At 41.0% G+C, this 21,782-nt stretch overlaps 1 protein-coding gene across 1 annotated transcript in view; it reads right to left on the bottom strand.

Annotated features, from left to right (window-relative positions):
* The window catches only part of LOC309691586 (amine oxidase [flavin-containing]-like), a 60,106-nt gene extending 38,568 nt beyond the window's left edge, over positions 1-21,538 (bottom strand). Inside the window, exons 1-2 of the mRNA XM_082509365.1 lie at positions 21,448-21,538; positions 21,145-21,345 (exon numbers count right to left, since the gene is read on the bottom strand). Of these exons, the coding sequence (XP_082365491.1) occupies positions 21,145-21,199 (55 nt within the window). The 5' untranslated portion in view covers positions 21,200-21,345; positions 21,448-21,538. The remainder of the gene's footprint in view (positions 1-21,144; positions 21,346-21,447) is intronic.
* Positions 21,539-21,782: the final 244 nt, after the last annotated feature.

Below are 21,782 nucleotides of genomic sequence, written 5' to 3'. Positions count from 1 at the left end.
TACGGATACCGACTACGGAACGGAGCAGTTGTCAGCCACCTCCTGTACATGGATGACATCAAGCTGTATGCCAAGAGTGAACGAGACATCGATTCACTGATCCACACTACCAGGCTATACAGCAATGACATTGGAATGTCGTTCGGACTGGAGAAGTGTAGTCGGATGGTAACAAAGAGAGGGAAGGTAGTCAGAACTGAGGGGATTGAACTACCAGAAGGCAACATTGCAGACATAGAGGACAGTTACAAGTACTTGGGGATCCCGCAGGCGAATGGGAACCATGAAGAGGCCGCTAGAAAAGCTGCAACCACCAAGTACCTGCAGAGGGTCAGGCAAGTCCTGAGGAGTCAGCTGAATGGTAAGAACAAGATCCGGGCCATCAACACGTACGCCCTGCCCGTGATCAGGTACCCTGCTGGGGTAATAGGCTGGCCAAAGGAGGAGATAGAAGCCACTGACATAAAGACAAGAAAGCTCCTTACCATGCATGGAGGGTTTCACCCCAAGTCCAGCACCCTGAGGCTGTACGCTAAGCGGAAGGAAGGGGGCCGGGGACTGGTGAGTGTCAGCACCACAGTCCAGGATGAGACAACGAACATCCAAGAATACATTGGGAAGATGGCCCCAACTGACCGAGTGCTCAGTGAATACCTCAGGCAGCAGAAACCCAAGAAAGAGGAGGGAGACGAGGAACCATCATGGAAGGACAGAGCCCTGCACGGTATGTACCACCGGCAGATAGAGGAGGTGGCTGATATCCAGAAATCCTACCAGTGGCTGGACAAAGCTGGACTGAAAGACAGCACAGAGGCACTAATCATGGCAGCACAAGAACAAGCTCTGAGCACAAGATCCATAGAGGCTGGGGTCTATCACACCAGGCAAGACCCCAGGTGCAGGCTGTGTAAAGATGCCCCAGAGACAATCCAGCACATAACAGCAGGGTGCAAGATGCTAGCAGGCAAGGCATACATGGAACGCCATAACCAAGTGGCCGGCATAGTGTACAGGAACATCTGTGCGGAGTATAACCTGGAAGTCCCGAGGTCAAAATGGGAGATGCCCCCAAGGGTGGTGGAGAATGACCGAGCTAAGATCCTGTGGGACTTCCAGATACAGACGGACAAAATGGTGGTGGCTAACCAACCGGACATAGTGGTGGTAGACAAACAGAAGAAGACGGCCGTAGTGATCGATGTAGCGGTTCCGAATGACAGCAATATCAGGAAGAAGGAACACGAGAAGCTGGAGAAATACCAAGGGCTCAGAGAAGAGCTCGAGAGGATGTGGAGGGTGAAGGTAACGGTGGTCCCCGTGGTAATCGGAGCACTAGGTGCGGTGACTCCCAAGATAGGCGAGTGGCTCCAGCAGATCCCGGGAACAACATTGGAGATCTCTGTCCAGAAGAGCGCAGTCCTGGGAACAGCTAAGATACTGCGCAGGACCCTCAAGCTCCCAGGCCTCTGGTAGAGGACCCGAGCTTGAAGGATAAACCGCCCGCAGGGGCGTGCTGGGTGTTTTTTTTTTTTTTTATATATATATATATATATATATATATATACAAAGCATGTGAACAAACATAAGGCAGCGCAATTTAGAGCTATAATGCAGTGTGAATTGGTTCCTCTGCTGTGCGCTCCAGTGCAGTTGGATTCCTTTCCCCATCTCTGTACTCCTGTTTTTGTCTCCCAGAAAATCCCTGTATATGTTTTTCTCCCCTGATTTCCCACCACTGCCTTTCTCCTCTCCACCACAGCACCTTAGGGTTCTGGTTGACCTAATTGCTTGGTGTCTCTGAGACATTTGAAAGGGGGGGGGAAAAAACAACTAACTGTTACATTATATTTTTATTGGACACAGAGTCTAACGTAAGTTTTGAGACTACTTGTTTATGGGTTGGACCTTATTTGATAGAGTGGAGTAAGTTTCCAAAGCTTTTTGCACAGCTATGAGGAGCACACACGTTTCTTTTCATCCCTCTGCCCTCTGTGCTGGAAAAAGAGACAGTGGCAGGCACAGTTTCCCTGACAACAGTAATTGTTAAGATTTGGTCACTTGGCAGGAGCAAACCGTATTTGTATACTGTGTGTGTGTGTGTGTGTGTGTGTGTGTGTGTGTGTGTGTGTGTGTGTATAAAGATATCAGCCTGTCTCCCACGGTTTCTGAAAGTAAACGTTCCCAGTACAATTCACACTCATTCAAAACAAAAATCCAGGTACTGCAGAAAGCTGCCACAACTAAGCTCAGCCACAATCCCTGCAGAGCAGCTCACTTCAATGTCAGGTGACACCCTTCTACATATCCAATCTGCTTTCTCATAAGGGGCCCACCTATTGCTCACCTGCAAGCCCATTTGTAACCCAGGTCTACCCTACAAAAGACAAAGTCTGCCTGGTTGCCTATGATTTGCCACAGTCATGCCCTGTTTATTAAGTGTGGACATGAGCTTCTCTCTGTTTAATTTAACATCATTTTTCCATGACATGACAAAACATGACAAAATCAGGATATGGGTTATGACCAGGAATAGGTGTGGCCATGTAAACCAGGCAGCTTCAGCTTCTGCTTCTTGTCTCTGATTATTTAATTCATTCCAAGAATTAAATAATCTGGCTGAGAACTAATACGATTCCTGTGCCATAATAGCTGCTCTACCTACACTAAACCTGTAATCTTCAACACATAACATCCTTTTTATCAGTAATGGGTGGCAGTAATGGATATTTGTCCATCTAGCGTGTGATTGTGACTGTAGTGAATGTTTCAAAACTGCACTCCTTTGGCCATTTCCTGTTCCTGCTTTTATCTCTTTTCTGCTGCTTGCTGTTTTCTATCATCTGACTTTCCCTCATTCCACCTCTGGCTTACCACCTGCCATTTGTCTCTTCACTTCTAATTGCTCTTGCCATGTTTCCCCCCCAGTGTTTCGTAGTTTTAATAGTCCCAATCACATTAACAGCCCTCAACTACACCAGATGAGAGCTGACAGACATTCAGCTCAGAATCAACTAACAACTCCTAAATGGCACTGTTTTTTTTGTCTTTTCAGTCTATCGCCTGTCTTCTTGTCTAGCTGACAGTTAGATAAGAAGATTCACACTAGAGATGTCACTAGAACTGATGCTTAGTATACCAAAATTCTAAAAATGTGACAGCACCTAGTTGTTTTGTTTTTTCAGAACTATACCTCGTGTTCGTGTAAGAGATGCATCATTAGTGTGGATGGTCTTTAAAGTGAGTGAAGACACAACGTTTGCCAAAGTAAACCATAAGGGGGCCACCCTGAAAACGTTCAATTCAATTCAATTCAATTTTATTTATATAGCGCCAAATCACAACAGCAGACGCTTTATATTGTACAGTAGATCCTACAATAAACCGTACAGTTCGTACAGAACAACAAACCTATTCAGACACTTGTGTTGTGTTCCAGATATCTTGGAACTCACATGTCAGAACTCTGGAGTGATGTCGCTCCTAAGTTAGTGCGATCCAGAAGAAGCTGGGGAAAATTTGTTTTGTTTCGGTTCTTAGCAAAGCGGCTAAAAAACACATTCATGGACAGACTGATAGAAAGTACTCAGTGCACTGAGATGGCTTATTTAGTAAGTCAATAAAAACCCCACAACAGTTGCAGTACAGGTTAAAAGTTTACAGTTTTACTACTTTTTACATCCAGTGCCAGCATCTTGGATCGCTAACTTGTGGTATGTAAATCTGCTCTGACTTTCCAAGTGTGAAATCCAAGTTTGGTGGGGCATTCCACAAAGATATTTTGACTGGGAACCCCATTAAATCACCTTGACCCAGCTGAATGTGGACATTTTAAAGACGCTAACAAAGACAAAGTGGCTGAAGATAAGCTATTCATTGCTCAGAGGTAACCACAAGCTCTGCTTTTTTAGTAAGGTAAAATCTCATTTCAGTTAATTATCTGTGTAGCCTATAACATGCTGTAATTTGTGAGAAATTTAGTTTAGTAACTTTTTTATCATGATAATACTAATAGGCATTGAAGAACATTTTTTGTTTTACTTGTATGTATATGCTCTCAGTTATAGTTCTTAGAATAAAAATTATAATCTGCAAAATTCAGACATACATAGATAAATAAGTCAGAAATTGGAATTGGCCAAGACAACTGCAGTTTGTGTCAACTCTTACTCGCTGGAGAAGAAGAAGGACTTGCAGAAGGACAGGAAAAAGTACAAATGGCACAGCAAAACCTACACGTGGAAATATTTAAAAAAAAGTGCAGCTATTGTGATGGCGCCACCCTGACTCCTTGATTAAAAAAAGGTATAAGAGTCAGGTATGGAAATACCTGACTCTTATACCGTTTGGAGTGGAGGGCCCACTCCTGAAGAAATTCTATGACTCTGTTGTGGCTTCTGCTATCTTTTATGGCGTGGTCTGCTGGGGCGGCAGCATCTCTGCTGGGGACAGGAAGAGACTGAACAGGGTGATCCGAAGGGCCAGCTCTGTTCTAGGATGCCCTCTGGACCCAGTGGAGGTGGTGAGTGACAGGAGAACGGCGGCTAAGCTGTCATCCCTGATGGACAACATCTCCCACCCCATGCAGCAGACTGTGACAGCACTGAGCAGCTCCTTCAGTGGGAGACTGCGGCACCCACGGTGTGGGACGGAGAGATTTCGCAGGTCTTTCCTCCCCACTGCTGTCAGACTCCATAATAAAGACTTTAACTGAACAAACACACACATCCATACATATGCAATAATACTAAGTGCAATAATCCTTTCTGTCATCGTTGTATTTTTACTCAGTTGTATATAGTATTTGTATTTGTATTCTATTTTTATCTTATTGTATATTTATTTTATTTTATTCTACTGTATATAGTATTTTATTTTATTCTATTCTGTACAGTTGTGTACTGTATTTATTCTTATTGTATTCTAATTTTTGCCTCATAACTTTTGCACTGTCCACTTCCTGCTGTGACAAAACAAATTTCCCACGTGTGGGACTAATAAAGGTTATCTTATCTTATCTTATCTTATCTTACTGTGCAATTTATCATACTGCAAAATCAGCTATGTTTCGCAATGGCTACTGTTATACAAAAGCTTAGGCTAACATTATGTAATGATCATCATACCTCATAGTAACGTTACAAGGCTACTCTGCAACCATCCTAACATTTTAGTCTGTGTCATGTCAACAAACTATAATGGTAAAATTTTAAATAACTGGTCTGCCATCACTGTGTCAGAGATGGGATAATCACTCTGTTTTTGTTGTTTGTTTGTATTTTTTTAAACCATGGTATTAAATTGGGTGTAGAGAAGTAAGTATGTGATTCTATGTGCGTTAGTATCATCTGCTAAATTTCTGGTATTGGAACATCCCTAATCATAGCAATTTTGTAAGCAGATTAGCTTTTAGCTATAAAAATCAAGAGACACACTAGCTGTTTCATTCTAGCTGCAACTGCATGTCTCATTTGCAGTCGCTCAAATGCCCACTCCAAAAACGAGTACGGACAAATAGGCCGCTGTTTGCCTGCTAGGCTTCACCACAGTTCACTGTATTCACGTAACTAGACCAGTCAACCATGTTTGTGTTGTTGGTGCTTTTTGGAGCATTTGTAATGCAATTATTTTGCACATAACATTACCTGCTCTGATATTTTTAGCAAAAAGAGAACCCAAATGCCAGATAGAGAAAAACAAAAGTTATTTTGATGCACTTGCAGAGGGTGAACAAAAAATACAGCATGCCGTCAGAAAAAAGAAGAGCCTGAGAAACACCAGCAAAGAATGCACGGGTAAAACACAAATGAGGGTTTAAAACAATATGACAAATCAATATGCACATTCGGGGTGATTCAAAACGAGATACAAGTAGAAACGATCCAAACTTACTGTGTCGTTAACTGTACCAACTCTTCTACCAACTATTTAGAGAGTCATTGCTCCAGTTTGTGAGTTTTTGTGATGAATGAATTTCTATTATTACTTTTTTATATGCTAGCAGTAATTACAGTTAGCAAAATATGATCATACACACTGGAAAAAAAACAATATAGCAATGAGAAAAAAAGGCCAAACTGGAATCATAAATCAGAAGTTCATAAACATGTTGGTGACATTATGGTGGCTACATCCAGCTGTCCAATCTTATTGCTAAATAACAATGACTAGCAGTTAGTTTGTATCTTACAATGCCATAAACAGATAAAAGTATTTATCTTCTCACTACTGGTGTTAACAAATTATGTCATCTTTTACACATGAGGGGTGTAGTTGTTTTTAAAGGGATAAATCTGAGATGTTGTTTAATGTTGAGTAAAATATTTTTCTTTAAAAAAAATGTTATGCCCTAAATTGAAAATTAGAACCTGCTTTCTAAGAATATTGAAGAACATGTTCTTCAGAGAGACAAATCACACCGTCAGTGTGTGACATTTGATTTTCTCCATGTGTCTCAGTGTGTCTGCGCCCAGACAATGTTCTTTTCACAGGAACACAAACAAAAAATCCAATAGTGTCTGAGTGACAAGTGAGACACTTGAATAGGAGCCCAATGAGGCTACATATTGATCCGCAGGGGGAGACAATTACAAGATGTGCTGCAATTACATTTTCCCAATCTCATGTTCTCAACATGCAGACACTAATTTGGTTTTTACGAGCAACAAACTGAGGAGCAATACTGACAAGCAATTACAGAATAGCTTGAAATTTACACACAAGAATATTCTCTTTTGTGTGTGTTGTCAGGAAACAGGTGATGAGGATAACTGGACCTAGGGTTACCTAGGTCCTGATTTTTATAATGATGAAAATTAGAGCTTTGAGTGCTCAGATTGAGTAGAAAGGTGCTTAATACATGTCAGTCCATTTACCATTTAACTGACTGTTACTAACATTATTGGAAATTTACATTTGCAACCACCCAAAAAATGTGTGTACTAGTGTATCTCAAAAAATGAGAACTGTTGTAAAAAAAGTTTCTTTTCCACTCAAAACTCCCAAATTCTACATATTATATTTTTATTATGCATTAAGTGAACGACTTTTTTTTCATTTAAATTTTGATGAAGCGCCTCAGAAACAGCTTCCTGAACTCAAAGAGTCTAAAGTGTGCAGTCCACCCATATCTTGAGCTAATTAAGCATAATTCATATCACTGATCAGATTCACGGAGGCCCCACCCACAGGCCCTAAAAGATCCACTGCAAGTGTCAGATACCAAGAGAACCCTAGAGGTCTGGTACCCAATGGCTGTGTCCCAATTCAGGGTCTGCACGCTTGAAGTACGCATTTTAAGTGCGATTACGTCACCGCCACGCGACGACGGCTGTCCCAATTCGAAGTGTACTTCAAATGCATACTCCAAATGCACCGTCGATTTCCCCAAATATCAAGCGTGGTCCGGTGCATGCTTCGTGGTCCCATATATCCCACAATTCATAGCGCGGCGGTGGGTGTGGATAATTTTGCCGCAAAACACGGCAGAAGGGAGCGGCCGAAGAGTGAACTGTCAAAAGTAAGTACTGAATATGATGTCACTTATTTATGTGCAAATGTTTAATAACGAAGAACATTAAAACATTACTGTTGGCCACATGTCGGCAAAGTTGTGTGATATTAGTGATGTTTGTACTTTCAGTGTTAACTTGGTTTTAAAGCATATCTATATATAGATAGATAGAGATATATCTCATGATAATCTGACAATACTATAATATTGGTCATTTTATATTTACATTACCACAGTGAGATGATTTTAGTCTCATGAACAACATTAGCTAATTGTTATTTACTAACTAATCTTGAAATGACTGTTCAGTACAGAAGTGAAGCCCAACAATCGTGTTTTACAGTCCTGTGGTCTCAGCCTCAGATACTCAACTAATCAAAGTGATGTCATGACAAAAATGAATGACCAAAAAAACTTTTTTTTCTCTCTCCTTCATTTCTGTCAAACAAAGCTGTATGAAACATTTCTCCCGGTTAGTATCATGGTTGCTAGGCAACCTGAACAGCGCGATGAAGGCAAGACCGTCCCATTTCACAAGCCTCTCACTTCCGCACTTCTCGTACTCATAGTACGCACCGTACGTAGTACGCGTAGTGCGCGTACTTCAAGCGTGTAGACCCTGAATTGGGACACAGCCAATTCAGGGTCTGCAGCCTTAAAGGCCGCATTTTAAGGCCGATTACGTCACAGCAACGCGACAAAGGCTGTCCCAATCCAAAGGCTGCTCGAAATGCGGCCCTCAAATGCGTCCTTCATTTCCCTGAATTTTAAGGACGTGTAGACTTCGTGACCCAACATATCCCAGAATGCATAGCGCGGCGGTGGGTGTGGATAATGTTGCCGGAAAAAAAAACAGTGGATGAGGGGCACCCGAAGAGTAAACTTTAAGTAAGTACTGAATATTATGTCACTTATTTATGTGCAAATGTTTACTAACGAAGAACATTAAAACATTACTGTTGGCCACATGTCGGCAAAGTTATGTGACATTAGTGACGTTTGTACTAACTTGGTTTTAAAGCCTTTACTTTAAAATATACGCTGTTCAATAGCTGAGCTTAATCTTACAGAGAATGATCAAAGCTCATGTAGAAAGAAACAAACAAATGAACAAAAGATTTTCTCCTTCATTTCTGTCAAACAATGCTGTATGAAACGTTTCCAGATGTTAGTATCATGGTTGCTAGGCAACCTGGGCAGCGCGACGGAGGCTAGACCGTCCCATTTCACAAGCCTCGCACTTCCGGCCTTAATGGTCTTTGAGTACGCGGCCCTTGTGGACCGTTAAAGCTGCGTACTTTAAGGGTGCAGACCCTGAATTGGGATACAGCCAATGTTCCCTCTAAGCTGCGCGCGTGCGCAATTGCACACTGCTGGCACGGTCTCTGCGCACAGAAAAAAAATCTAACCTGAATTGAAAGTTTTACTTTAACAATTCTGTTTTGCAGTGTTAGTCAGTAAGTGACTGGCTGCTCCCGTATGGGATTAGAACGATGCCACCTTATCCCATAGTCCAGCCAATGATGCGATTCACATTCGTATATACGCAGCTAATCAACGTCGTTGACAGGCTATGACAGCGTCCTTATGTGCCGACACCGGTGTTTTAGCTAGCAAAGCGGCTGATGTGGAGTGAAGCCACATTAATGACAACGTGTACAACCATTGGAGATGTGAGCAGGACAGACGGAGCAATTGATGGAAAAAGTGTGGACTTTATACCAGTTTGTAAATTGAGTTGATAGGCCACGTAAAACCAGAGTTATGATAAAAATATCTGCAATGTTTGGTTTTCTTCCTGAATACTATCGTTGTTTATATTTACTGAGGGAAGAAACAGTAAAAATGGTGTTTTATAAGGAAAACGCTCTCCGCCTGTGAGCAAAGTTGAAACCAAAAAAACCAACCCTTTCCTATTCGTCGAAAAATGTACCATGTCGACCAATCAAAAGATGATATGGCAACATGGTATTTAGTTGTTTAGGAAGGGGGAAGTTTTAGGAGTGACGCGGTGTTTTGAGATGTGAGAGGTTCGCCATGTTTAGTGCAAATCTTGTGTAGTTAGTGTGTAGTGTAGTCAATAGTTTTCTTGTGTGCGTCAGAACAATGAGGCGACTGCTGAATGTTACAGGTGTTACAGGAGTGACACATCTCCTGTTGTCAGGCCTGCAGGTATCAGGCTGTTGTTCTCCTTTATCTCATAGTGGACAGAAATAATTTTTTGGAGTGGCACAAATAATTTGTGTGGCATCAAATTTGATGCAGAACAGCTGATTGTTCTGTAAATAGTTTGAAATGTTTATTTTAAAAAAACGTCTTGGCTGCATTTTTAGGTAAACAGCTGCAAAAAACTTTGTTTACAAAACTCAGTTACTTTTTTGAAGAAGTAACTATATAATTAATTGCCCAACATTGGTCATTATATACTGTATTTTGCAGACAGAGAGTTACAGGACTCGCTCCCAGACCACAGACTCATAATACAAGTCAGAGCTTTATATATATATATATATATAAAAAAAGAAAAATTAAGTTGTGTTTTGGAGTTCAAGTTATTTTTACTTCCAATAGTGTGAACATACTACACAGGTCAATGACTAGATTTTTTTTAAATTTTCATTGTAAGTGGGCTAAAGCAGTTAATTAAAAGTAGTCTAACATAAATGCAAATGCTGTAATTTGATTATTTTAATAAACCATGTAACTTGGATGGATTCGATGCTGGTGTGACCACAGTGCACACGTCTGCTGTTGCTCACAGTAGTCCAAGGGACCGCTCAGGGAGTTTGTGTGTTCGCTCAGACACATGAAAAATTAGAGGGAACATTGCTGGTACCCATTACCTGGTTCATAAAGCAGGTGGTCTTAATTTGATGTTTCATTGCTACAAAGGTCAGAGCAGGTTTAATATGCTTTGAAAGTTTGGTGTGCAATAATTAAAATAGCCTTCTTCATGTTTAGTTTCCACTCTAGGATCAGTAACCAGCCCTCTACTTGACCAATTCCAGGAAATGACTACTCCCTGCCAAGAAACAGTCTGGAACACAACCCACCATAAATCAGCAATGAACGTTTTAATGAGCTAAACACCAAAGATATAATATGTAAACAACTGAGCTTTACAGCTGCTGTCTTCATTCTACGCTGAGTTAGAACTGGCTGGAAGGCAGTGTTGTAGCTGTGCATGTGCAATACAGACATGTGAGTTGTATCAGTTTCCCATGTGATTCTATCTATAGCAACTTCCTTAAAGGGGCAGTGCCCTCAAAAGGATAGCAAATCATTTTAAAGTTGTAAATTTCCTTTCACGCAATCGTTAAATATACCATCAGGCAGACAGATAATTTTGTCAGTCAAGCAGTGAACAAAAAAACAGAGGACCTCATAAGCCTACCCTAAATCCTTCAATTAAAATATATCACAAACAGAGAAAAGGGCTTTCCAGGTGTGCAAACATCAATCAGCTGAATGCACTTTTCACACAGCCAACGTCAGCATTTGTAACATTAACACACCTGACATTTCTCATGACTTTAGCTGCCACACACAAGGCAAACACAGAGGCGCAGGCATGCAGAAATGCACTTATTACATGTTGTCCAACGAATGATTGAATCAGACCGCACACACCACAGGCTCTGTTGTTTGCACAGCTGGACAGAGAAAGTGGTTATCTAGGATTGAAGCCATAATGAAGCTAAATTGCAAGAGAAGGTGAGGATTTATTCACATATGGACTGTTCACATACGTTGACGGATATATTTAGAACACAGCAGGTGCAATGAGTCCTAGAAATGTATTTATGAGATTGAACGCACCACTTAAATTCAATTTAGTTTTATTTCTAGAGCACCGATTGACAACAGCAGTTGCCTCAAGGGGCTTTAAATTGTAGAATAAAGATCCTGCAATATTAGAGGGAAAACCCCAGCAATCAGACAGCACCCTATGAGCAAGCACTTAGCAACAGTGGGAAGAAAACAGGGTCCGGGGTATCATTAGAAGGCACAGCATGATTTTTACTGCTATGCAGATGATATCCAGCTTTATTTTTCCATGAAGCCAAATGATAAGCACCAATTAGTTAAACTGCAGGAATGTCTTAAAGACAAAGATCTGGATGACCTCTAACCGGTCGCAGCAGATGGGTGCTCCTCCCTGAGCCTGGTTCTGCTGGAGGTTTCTTCCTGTTGAAAGGGAGTTTTTCCTTCCCACTCTCAACTTAGTGTTTGGTCATAGGGGGTTGTTTGATTGATGGGGTTTTGCTGAATTATTGTAGGGTCTTTAATACTAAGCGCCTTGAGGTGACTGATGTTGTGATTGGTGCTATAAAATAACATTTAATTTAATTTAACTGAATACTTAGGATATCAGGGTCAGTAAAAATGTAAAAAGTGAAAGTCTATCACAGTTTTGATATACTTCATTTGGGTTTTTTGTTTGTTTTTCTTCTACTTCACAATTTACTGTCTCTAACCCAACTGTTTTAATTTTAATGTAACTTGCTGCAACACTGTAACATCATGAAACAGGTGAATTTTGGTTATCTTCGAGTGATTTTACATTAGGTATTTCAGGTCTTCTTGCTAAAAGTTCACCATCTGCAATTAGGAATTTATGGTAAATGGTAAATGGCCTGTATTTATATAGCGCTTTACTAGTCCCTAAGGACCCCAAAGCGCTTTACATATCCAGTCATCCACCCATTCACACACACATTCACACACTGGTGATGGCAAGCTACATTGTAGCCACAGCCACCCTGGGGAGCACTGACTCTTATATACAAGAGTTTTATCTTTTTTATATCACTGTTATCTCATTGGTGGACGTAGGACGTAGAATTTAGAGACTTTTGGTGAATTTAAAGCTCAGCTCTCACTCATGTCACAGTTATCTTTACAGAGAACATAAGTTATCACTTACGTCCTCCGGAAAGATGCCATCCTCTGCCATCACCAGGATTGCACTTACTAAAATCCTTTAACTAAATTGTATCTGGTAATGCCTTTAGTGCAATGCAGTGCAATGGAAACTTTCCATCTCGTGTTACCTCTCGTGTTACCTGTAAATTGTAAATATTGTAAAACTTTTCTTCTGTCATTTAATGGTCGGGCATTGTACAGCTACAAGCATTTCACCCCCATGTCATACTGTGTATGGTTGTGTGTGTGTGACAAATAAAATTTGAATTTGAATTTTTACCTGCTGGCAGGATGACCACATCATTCAGCATTCTTACTTGAAAGTAGAGCAGGGCGATATGGCCAAAAATATTTATCACGATATATATTTGAAAATTTGCGATAACGATATAACTGACGATATAATTGATGCGAGACAAAATACAACTCCACAACATTACTAGCGCAAAAAGACAACCTTCCATTTATTTTCACTTAAACAAGAAGCTGGTTTTTATGTACATTAAAGCTTTATAAAAATGTAACAGTGCAAATGCAAATTCCTTGCTGAGAGTTTAACCAAAAGGCATTTCCAGTAGAAATGGGCTGACATATCCTGAGCATAACCATGTATAATAGCCACTGAAGTTAAAAAGAGGTGCTTTGCAACATTAAACTGCAGTGTGCAGTGCGTATTTTTCGGACCATAAGGTGCACGGGATTATAAGGCACATTAAGTGAAACAAAGCAGTCAGATAAATCAAACTTTATTAAACTCATTCTTCTTGCTTCCTCCACTTCTGTACCATTGATTCATTAATGTTGAATTCTCTGGCAGCTGCTCTATTCCCATGTTGTTGCAGTATATTAATGACTAACCTTGTATTGTGGATGGATAATCTCAGTTGTTCTCCTGACTGAAGTTTGGTCCGTTTACAGCATCCTGCCATGCGACTGCATTTGTCTCTAACTATCAGGAACCTTAACGTTAACTTTTATATGTGGAAAAGTGTTAGTGTTCCTCCTCCAGCTTCACTGTTTATGTTATGCTAACATAGCTGTATCGCCAGTGTTGCCAACTCCTCAGTAAGGAAAATCGCTATTGGCTGTCCTAAAAGTCGCTAGAAGTCGCTAAATGACGTCATCGCCCAATTTGCATAATTGGTCATGCTAATCTAATTGTAACCTATGTTGTTGTTGAGAGAAATAACATCGTGGAAGAGACATAAAGTGAGTAAAAAACGTCCTAAATGCATTTAGAGTTTATTTAGAACTACAAATTAAATTTCTTTTAGTAATTATTGTTTTTTAATGTCACAATTCCAACCCTACTCCTTTACCCGGGCTTGGACCGGCAAAAGTGACCCGAAATAGGCACTCTGGTGGAGTTACTTTGTGTGTGTGTGTTTATAAGTAGTTTTAAACCTTGTGATCCACAAAACAGCATAAGAGTAAAAGAGTAAAAGAAGAACTGACTGCGTTACAGCACCCGCTGCTTGTTGAGAGTAAAAGCGATAAGCGCTTTCACGTCTTTTTCTGAAAATTCGCTAAATATAGCGACAAAGTCGCTAAGTTGGCAACACTGTGTGTCGCTAGCGATCACGGAGCACATCATTATATACCAGCTAGCCCAACTTCAGTAACCCTACAAACGTCACTGCTGTTTAGTTTCCTGTCTTCATTTATGTTGGAAGTGATAGCAGAGCTGTACGTTTGAATTTTTTCAGAAATCTCTCAGTCAGAACATGCTATATCATGCTTAGGTAACTAGCGAAACTAGCGAGCTAACTTCCGCTAGCTTCCTGCTAACTTCTAACTCCGTTAAATGTAATAAATTTTGTTTTCATGGATGCCTGGAAGTTAAACTTCATAGTTACACCTGGTAAAGCAGCAATGCTGATCGTTTTATTAAAGATGAAAGAATTTAGACAGTTTTTAACTCTCAGTGATGCTGCAGTGTTGTTTGACCTGAAGCATACGGAGTTTAGCACCCAGATTACTCCCAGATTTAAGAGCATCTTAGTCCAACAAATACGACAATAACGACGGCCGCTTGCATGTTCTGCAAAAAAATGCGCTTTGTCGTGTATCTGACGGACAAACACCAAACCAGTTCCACATCACTGAAGTTGCACCATTTTTACAAACCAATTCTGGTTCATCTGTCATCGGCCATGTGCGTATGAAAACAAAGGCACTGTGCATGCGCGTTTTTCTCATATTCTATCGCGATATTTCATTTTCCTATCGTTGCTTAACATTATGCCGGTATTACCGTGAACGGTATAATATGGCCCAGCCCTAACTGAAAGTGTCTTGTCTTGTGCTCAAACAGACTCCAAGTACAATATCATGCAAGATACCAAATGTCTGGAAGATCACTGCAATCAAGAAGGCCATTCTAACCAGGCCCTATGAGGAGAAGGAGAACTGGTTCATGTGCTGCTATGGCCCACTGATATTTATCTATGATCACAAAATTTAGCATAAAATAAATAATTTAAGAAAGTGGGGGTGTTTCTCAATTTAAGCTCACAGATATGCATGCACATCAGCATGCATCAACTCCACTGTCACCAATGGAATATAATTCTATAGGAAGTACTGTGCTGAGTAAAGCAGAAAAATCATATTTTGAATCATTATTGTATGGAGGTCATATGTCAGAGGCCACATTTTGAAAAAATCAGCACAGATATTACAATAAAAACAGAACTTTATGAAAGTGGTTGACCCAGAGTCATGTAGACATTGAGAGCCTCAGTAAACCATCCATCAATGCCTCATCGGGTAAGTTACAATAAAACCTTCACCAAACTAACAGATGCCAAAACTAAGGATGTTTCCTCTATATTTTAATTTTAGCTAGTTTTCAAAGATTACAAAAGTGTTTCCCAGTTATTTTTTAATTTAACTTAAACCTTGTTTTCAGTTTAGTGTTAGTTAACTATGATAAACTTGTACAGAACAACAAACCTGTGAGAACTAGAGTGTGTCTCGCAAAGGCTAAATGAAAACAACACACCCATAAACACAGACATACATTTCAGCTAGGGCTGCCACAAATGATTATTTTGATAGTCGACTAGTCACCGATTATTTTTGCGATTAGTCGACTAATCAGATCATGCATCCATTGGACATAAAACGTACAGCTTATTGCACCAGCATGCATCTGCTCTTATATAACTATCATTAGCTTACAGCTTTAAGTGTTTAAGGTATGTGCTAACTAAAAATAAAGACAAGATGATACTTTATTAAATTTTAATGAAATTTGCAGATTGTTTCGGTGAAGTTTAATAAACTCCTTGCTATCTAAAATATAACGGGACACCGCAGTATATTCTCGAGTATCTCACACTTCTGATAATCAGTTGTCTGCTTGACTTTTTTCAGCTGTGTAAAAACTATAACGTTGATCTCAGCCAAACTGATTTACTCAGGAACAAATAAAATACTAAAAAAAAAGCCAAACAATGACATTTTGAAGTTATCTAAGTGACTTATATATGTTTAACCTGAGTAGTGAAAAACGGCGGTGGGTTTGAAAACGATTTGCCGGGAGTCCGGTGTTCTCACGGGCTCTAGTGAGCCTTGCCCCCGGCTAGCTATCGAGCTGGTGGGTAACAGACGTCTCTGAAAACTTTTGAAAATATGTGGTGTCTTGATAAACTGAGCAGATATGTGAGGTTTACACAGCTACATTCTCGCCTAAAAACATGTTAAACGTTTATTTTGTGACCCAGAAAGAATAATAAGAGTAATAGTAAAACTAACTAGCTGCCGCCATTGTTGGAAACTGAGCTGGGCTGCGCTATGAATTCTGGGACAGAGCTACTTCTTCTTCTTTGGGGTTTAACGGCAGCTGGCATCCTTGTACATGCAGTGCTGCCATCTTCTGTTTCAGTCCGTTATTACACTCTTAAGTCCCACTACTTATTCCTGCCTCTTTTGTGATCTTACAAAGCTTCAAACAATGTGTCGACTATTAAATCAGTCGTCGACGATTTTGACAGTCGACGTAATCGTGACTAGTCGACTAATCGTGGCAGCCCTAATTTCAGCTGAATCATTTCTATTTGTATTAGAGAGGGAACTGTAGTTATTATACAACCACAATGCTACAGTCAAACTATCATTCAAATAAAGCCTGCATCATTAAATATGAGGCTCCTTATCCGATCTATTCAATTTGTGACAGTAAATCAATAATAAATTTATTGATAATAATATGATAACTTAATACTGTTCAGCTGATATACTGTATGTTCACTCGGATGAATCTGCTTTATTCATTATTCATCACAGTAGGCTAAATCATTCATTGTTAGATGTGAACCTGGCTCTCCTGCTAACCTACTCACCAAGAGGGATATAACTTCTCTCACTGCTGCTGTTTTTTTGTATTTGGGCCACACAGTGCTTATCACAATGGGTGGATGGCAATACTTAATAGATGCACCTTAACCCATTCCTCCATTTTTAGTTAATGGCGACTCACAGGGGATGATTGTACAGAACCCTAAGCTAACCCTGAGCTGTGGTCCTTGCCATCTCGTGTTTCCCAACCACAGATGACGTTAGCTTCTTCCTAAGACGAGGGAGTCACTGGCGAGGCAGCTGATTATTTACTCTATATTTATCATCACAAATTCCATGTAGCATTTCACACATCATTTAAGAAAGTAAGGATGTGCCTCAGTAGAGGTAATAGAGCATGCATCCCCTCTATTGGCACAAATACAACATTGTCACTCGATGACAAATGGTGCACCGAGTGAACCAAAACGATTCACGTCGGCTGGGTAAACCAATGTCTGACCTGCATTCACTTCTAACAAGTATAAAAGCACAACACACCCTCTAAACACAGACAAGCACTTTGGTTGAAAAGCTTTCTATGTTTTGCGCTTTGTTAGCTTAAAATGTTCTTAAAGTATACACAACATGGAAAACTGCACTGAATGGGAATGATTATATTCCCTTCTCGAAGCACACATAAACAGTCACACACCAAGAAAGGACTATTTGTGAAACTACGCTATAGACACGTGCAGGAAGCATGTTGGTTCTTTGTCTGATTATGACATGTATGTTACTTGGACCCTTGCCTGCCCTAATGTGCTCACATGTGTAATTTTATCTTGGGATTTTACAGTCATTTAACTTTACAGCCAGTTCTCCGGGTAAAAGTCCAGCAGAGTTCATCACCACAAAGTGCAGCCAAAGTTTCTAAATCCTCTACTGTGCAGTTTAATGGGGGAAACTATGCTGCACTGCATGACAGCTTTAAGTTAGCTTGGGAGATACAGGCCCTGTGAACCACTTACTTTTGAACTGTCTGTTTTACCACTTCCATCCTCTTTGCTGTTTCACAACCAACTCAAGTTCCCAGTTTGCACTTTATTCCCTTTCTCGCTTCCCTAATCCTGACATATTCTTGTCCACTTTCACAGCTGCTCAGGCAAAACATGAGGAAATCGTCCCTTCCTTGTTATTTCTGCTTATCTGACCCTCCTCCTCCCCCTTCTCCTTTCCTCCACTCCTTTTCCTTGGCATCCTCTCGGCTGCTGGTTTGATAACAGGCTGTCACAAGCATTTAATGTTTTCTCAGAAAGTGTTGGCTGCACCTTGAGGGCCACGAACGCACCAGGTCCGTGGTCCTGGCTGGCAGAAAACAGACAATTGCATTTGCAAGCAAATTAGAGAGACACACATCTTAGTGGAGAGGTGCTGAAGGGGCAGAAAGAGCACTCCCTCTTCCTCCTGTTTCATATGTGCTTTGATTGGACAGTGATTGTTATATGTGGCCCTCATTGTAACCCTGCAAAGGGCAGCAGTACAAACAAACGGTGTAATTACAAGAACCTAATGTGGGAAAGTGAGGAAAGTCAGAGCAGGGGGAAGCCAGCAGGGTCTTCTGGTGTTGTTGCATTTTCTCTGTAGCATTTGTTTTTGTCTGTGTGACTGGTATTTGAACTGACACTGACCTAAATTCTTTAGTGCCTGACAGCAGACATGCAGGCAGGCAGGCAGGCAGGCAGTCGATGGAACTGTCAGACTAACAGAGAGTGAGGCAGCGGTCAGGCATGGGGAACAGAAAGGACAGAAGTTCACTCACATCGGGAAAAACAACTTCAGTCACCGCACCAACGCCACAGATGCTAAAATCCTGCCCTGAAGTTTTGCACCTGCCAACCTGACTGCTCATTTGCAGGAGTGTGTGTCTGAAAGTTGTGTAGCTGCATCGAAACAGCCGGGAACAACAGGGATTCAAAGTTTTGACGTTACACCACATACAGCAGCGGTCCCCAACTCCCGGGCCTCGGACCGGTACCGGTCCGTGAGTCATTTGGTACCGGGCCGCGAGAGTTGAGGCTCAGGTTTTCAGCGTTATTTTGTTATCGCTTTTATCGTTAACTCGGTTTTCCTGGGTCTTTTCACGTGTGTTATGAATAAATCTTCTTTTTTCGGTACCGGTACTAGTTTTATTTTGTTGTATTTATCCGCGACACCTTAAAGGCCGGTCCGTGAAAATATTGTCGGGCATAAACCGGTCCGCGGCGCAAAAAAGGTTGGGGACCGCTGACATACAGTATGTCAATCAGCGTCTTTGATTCAGAGCTCATTATTCTTACCAGACTTAATGAATTCAAATGTTTTAAATTTAAGACAGGACCTGGTTTAAAACCACTCGCAGTCAACTGCCATCTTCAAAATGTCACGATGGCGAGAAAACATCAAAGACTGGGAGAAAGTCTGCGACCAGTTTCCCACTGAATGGTTTAAGCTGTCAACTACATGCAATCTGTTTGTGGTAATATCTCAAAAATGACCAGAATATAACCGAGTCGAGTCCACCACTGCACAGAAACACGCTGTAGCATTCATCACTGCACATGGATCACAATGTGTTGGCAATCTGCCTGCATTTATAAATTAAAGGGTAATTGTTTGCGAACCTTTGCCAGTCTACCTGAGAGGGACTGCACTCAGTCCAAGTTGGACAATTGGAAACAGCTCACTTGGTGAAAGGCAACCTGTTTCCAATCGCCTTGATATGGAAAGTGGTCCTGCTGAAGTTGAGGGTGTTGTACAGTAGGCTCAAACTCTGGGTGATCATCTGGCCACCTCAACCACTCAAAAGCAAAAAAAAAGAAAAAGAACAATCACCAATTTTTCCTAGTGTGACCGGGCAAGACAGTCAAAAAACAAAAACAAAACAAAAAAACCTGCGGTACTAGAAAGTGGCAGTCCATTCCCTTTATTTTTCTTTCTTTCTTTCCCAATCTTGAATGTTTTTGTGGATTTTATTTTCCGTTTTTGTCCAATGGAAATAGCCCTACACCCAGCCCAACTTTGAACTATTCAGGCAGTGCAAAACTGACGTGCAACACCAGATAAATACTGGCTACAATACACCATCATATTTGCAGATATTTTGGCCAATACCAGTGCTATGCCAAAAAGTGATCATTTGCAAGAAGTGATTTGGTATCAAGCCAGTCTGAGCCAGAAAGAACATTTCTGTCACAAAGTGACAGCTACAAGCAGTTTTGGGCAAAGCGACTTTTTTAGATAATTTATTTATGAATGTAAATGTTTCACCAACATTAAAAATGTTGTTTTCAAGAGAGGTCTGGCCAAAAAGGCAGCAGAAATTGCAAAACCTATAACGTAACAGTTAGGTAAGGTCTGGATCGGTTATAATGTAGAAGACAGAGTCATAAAGATACGGATTTCCTTACTTTATACATAACCTCTTTGTAAATCCTGCTGACTGCAGACTATTTATCATACATACATAAGCAGAAATACTGGACATAAAATCATTTTTTGACTCAACACTGATATTCAGCTGATGTATCAGCACATCCCTACCAAATGACACTATGTACAAAGATTTGCATTCTAGGATTGAGAACATTCACTATCCTCATAGTAAAGGTTTCCCTTGTTAGGTAAGAACAGCACACAGCCTGTTTTCTAAGGAGTGTTTAGTACCAGAAGGCGCCCAGTGCATTTCCCTCCCCTCCTATGCATTATTATCATTGTTATTATTATTTATTACTACTGGGGGGGGAGATTGCCAACTTGTACTTAAAATGCAAGTGTGCAATATTACACCTATTGCGTCAAATGCAACGTTTGTAATCCACACATCGCGTCATTTTTCACATGGCTGCTGGACTCCTCCTCAGCATCACGGCCAGTCTCCACCTGGATCATAGAGCGAACACAAACCAGCTGCTTTTATCTGTACAATCCAACAACACGGGCCAAGACACATGTCAGCCTTATGGATGCGAGCAACAATCATTTACGCGAACCCCTCCAGCTCACGTCCTCTTATGTAACACAAAGTATGCGCTGGTTGATTAGCTGTTACTCAACTTGCTCTGCTGTTGCTGCGGTGATACAGAGGTTGACTAGCTGCTGGAGGGGAGGGGAGGCAGCCTCACGGAAGAACACCGTGAAGAAGAAAAACAATACGAATAAAAAAAACCCTCCATCATTGTCAGCTCTGCACACAGTCAGCTGTGGATACAGGATGTGCCGCGTCTTCTCACACACTCGCTCACGGCCACAGTTGTGTAGTTAACCTTCCACAAAGCGCATCTGACCGCTACCAGCTCTGCTCGGAGCTTTGGCTTTAATCGGTTTATTTGCTCAGCTCGTCCGCGGAGCCTGAACACAAAACTAAAGTTTTCTGACGTGCAGCCTACCTGATATGCCCGCGCCGACCACTATAACATCGTAGGTGTTGCTGGGTGCAGTCATGTTGCTGGGTGGTGTGTCTTCTTTCACCTCTTGGTTGTGTCAGCTCGTTGCCGGACGCAGGGTGCACGGCGGAGAGCATCTGGATTAAAAAGCGCCGGGCAGGCCCACTCCCTGCAGACTCCGCCTACCCATAGTAAAGCGCTGCCCTGTGGGTTTGGAGGGTTAGAGAAAACAATTTATGGAATGAAAAAGAAAAAAAAAACAAAAAAAAAAAACATAAGAAGAAGAAGAAAGTATAGATTACTTACTATAGACCCACATTTCACTAGGAAATTTAAAAACCCATTACAGTTCCGTGGCTCTGTGTGTCTTCTTTTTAGTCCTTTATGCTTTGCAGTAGTTGTAAAAGCACAGATGTCCCTGACTGTGGTGCTGTAACTGTCTGGCCAAAGGCTTATCAGCATATTTCTTATCAGCATAGTATTATATAATACCAGGGTGTGTACACTGAGTTTTCAAGTTTAACCGTCATCTTACTTTACACAAAGCTAAGTAGAGCGTGAGGTGCATCCAAAGAATGCATCTGGCTGCACAAAGACACAGAACAGCTTTATACTTGCTATGGCAGCTCCTATCTATCTAT

This window comes from Aulonocara stuartgranti, assembly GCF_965226115.1.
Source record: "Aulonocara stuartgranti genome assembly, chromosome: 16".
NCBI lineage: Eukaryota > Metazoa > Chordata > Actinopteri > Cichliformes > Cichlidae > Aulonocara > Aulonocara stuartgranti.
This window is presented reverse-complemented; position numbering and strand designations above follow the sequence as displayed.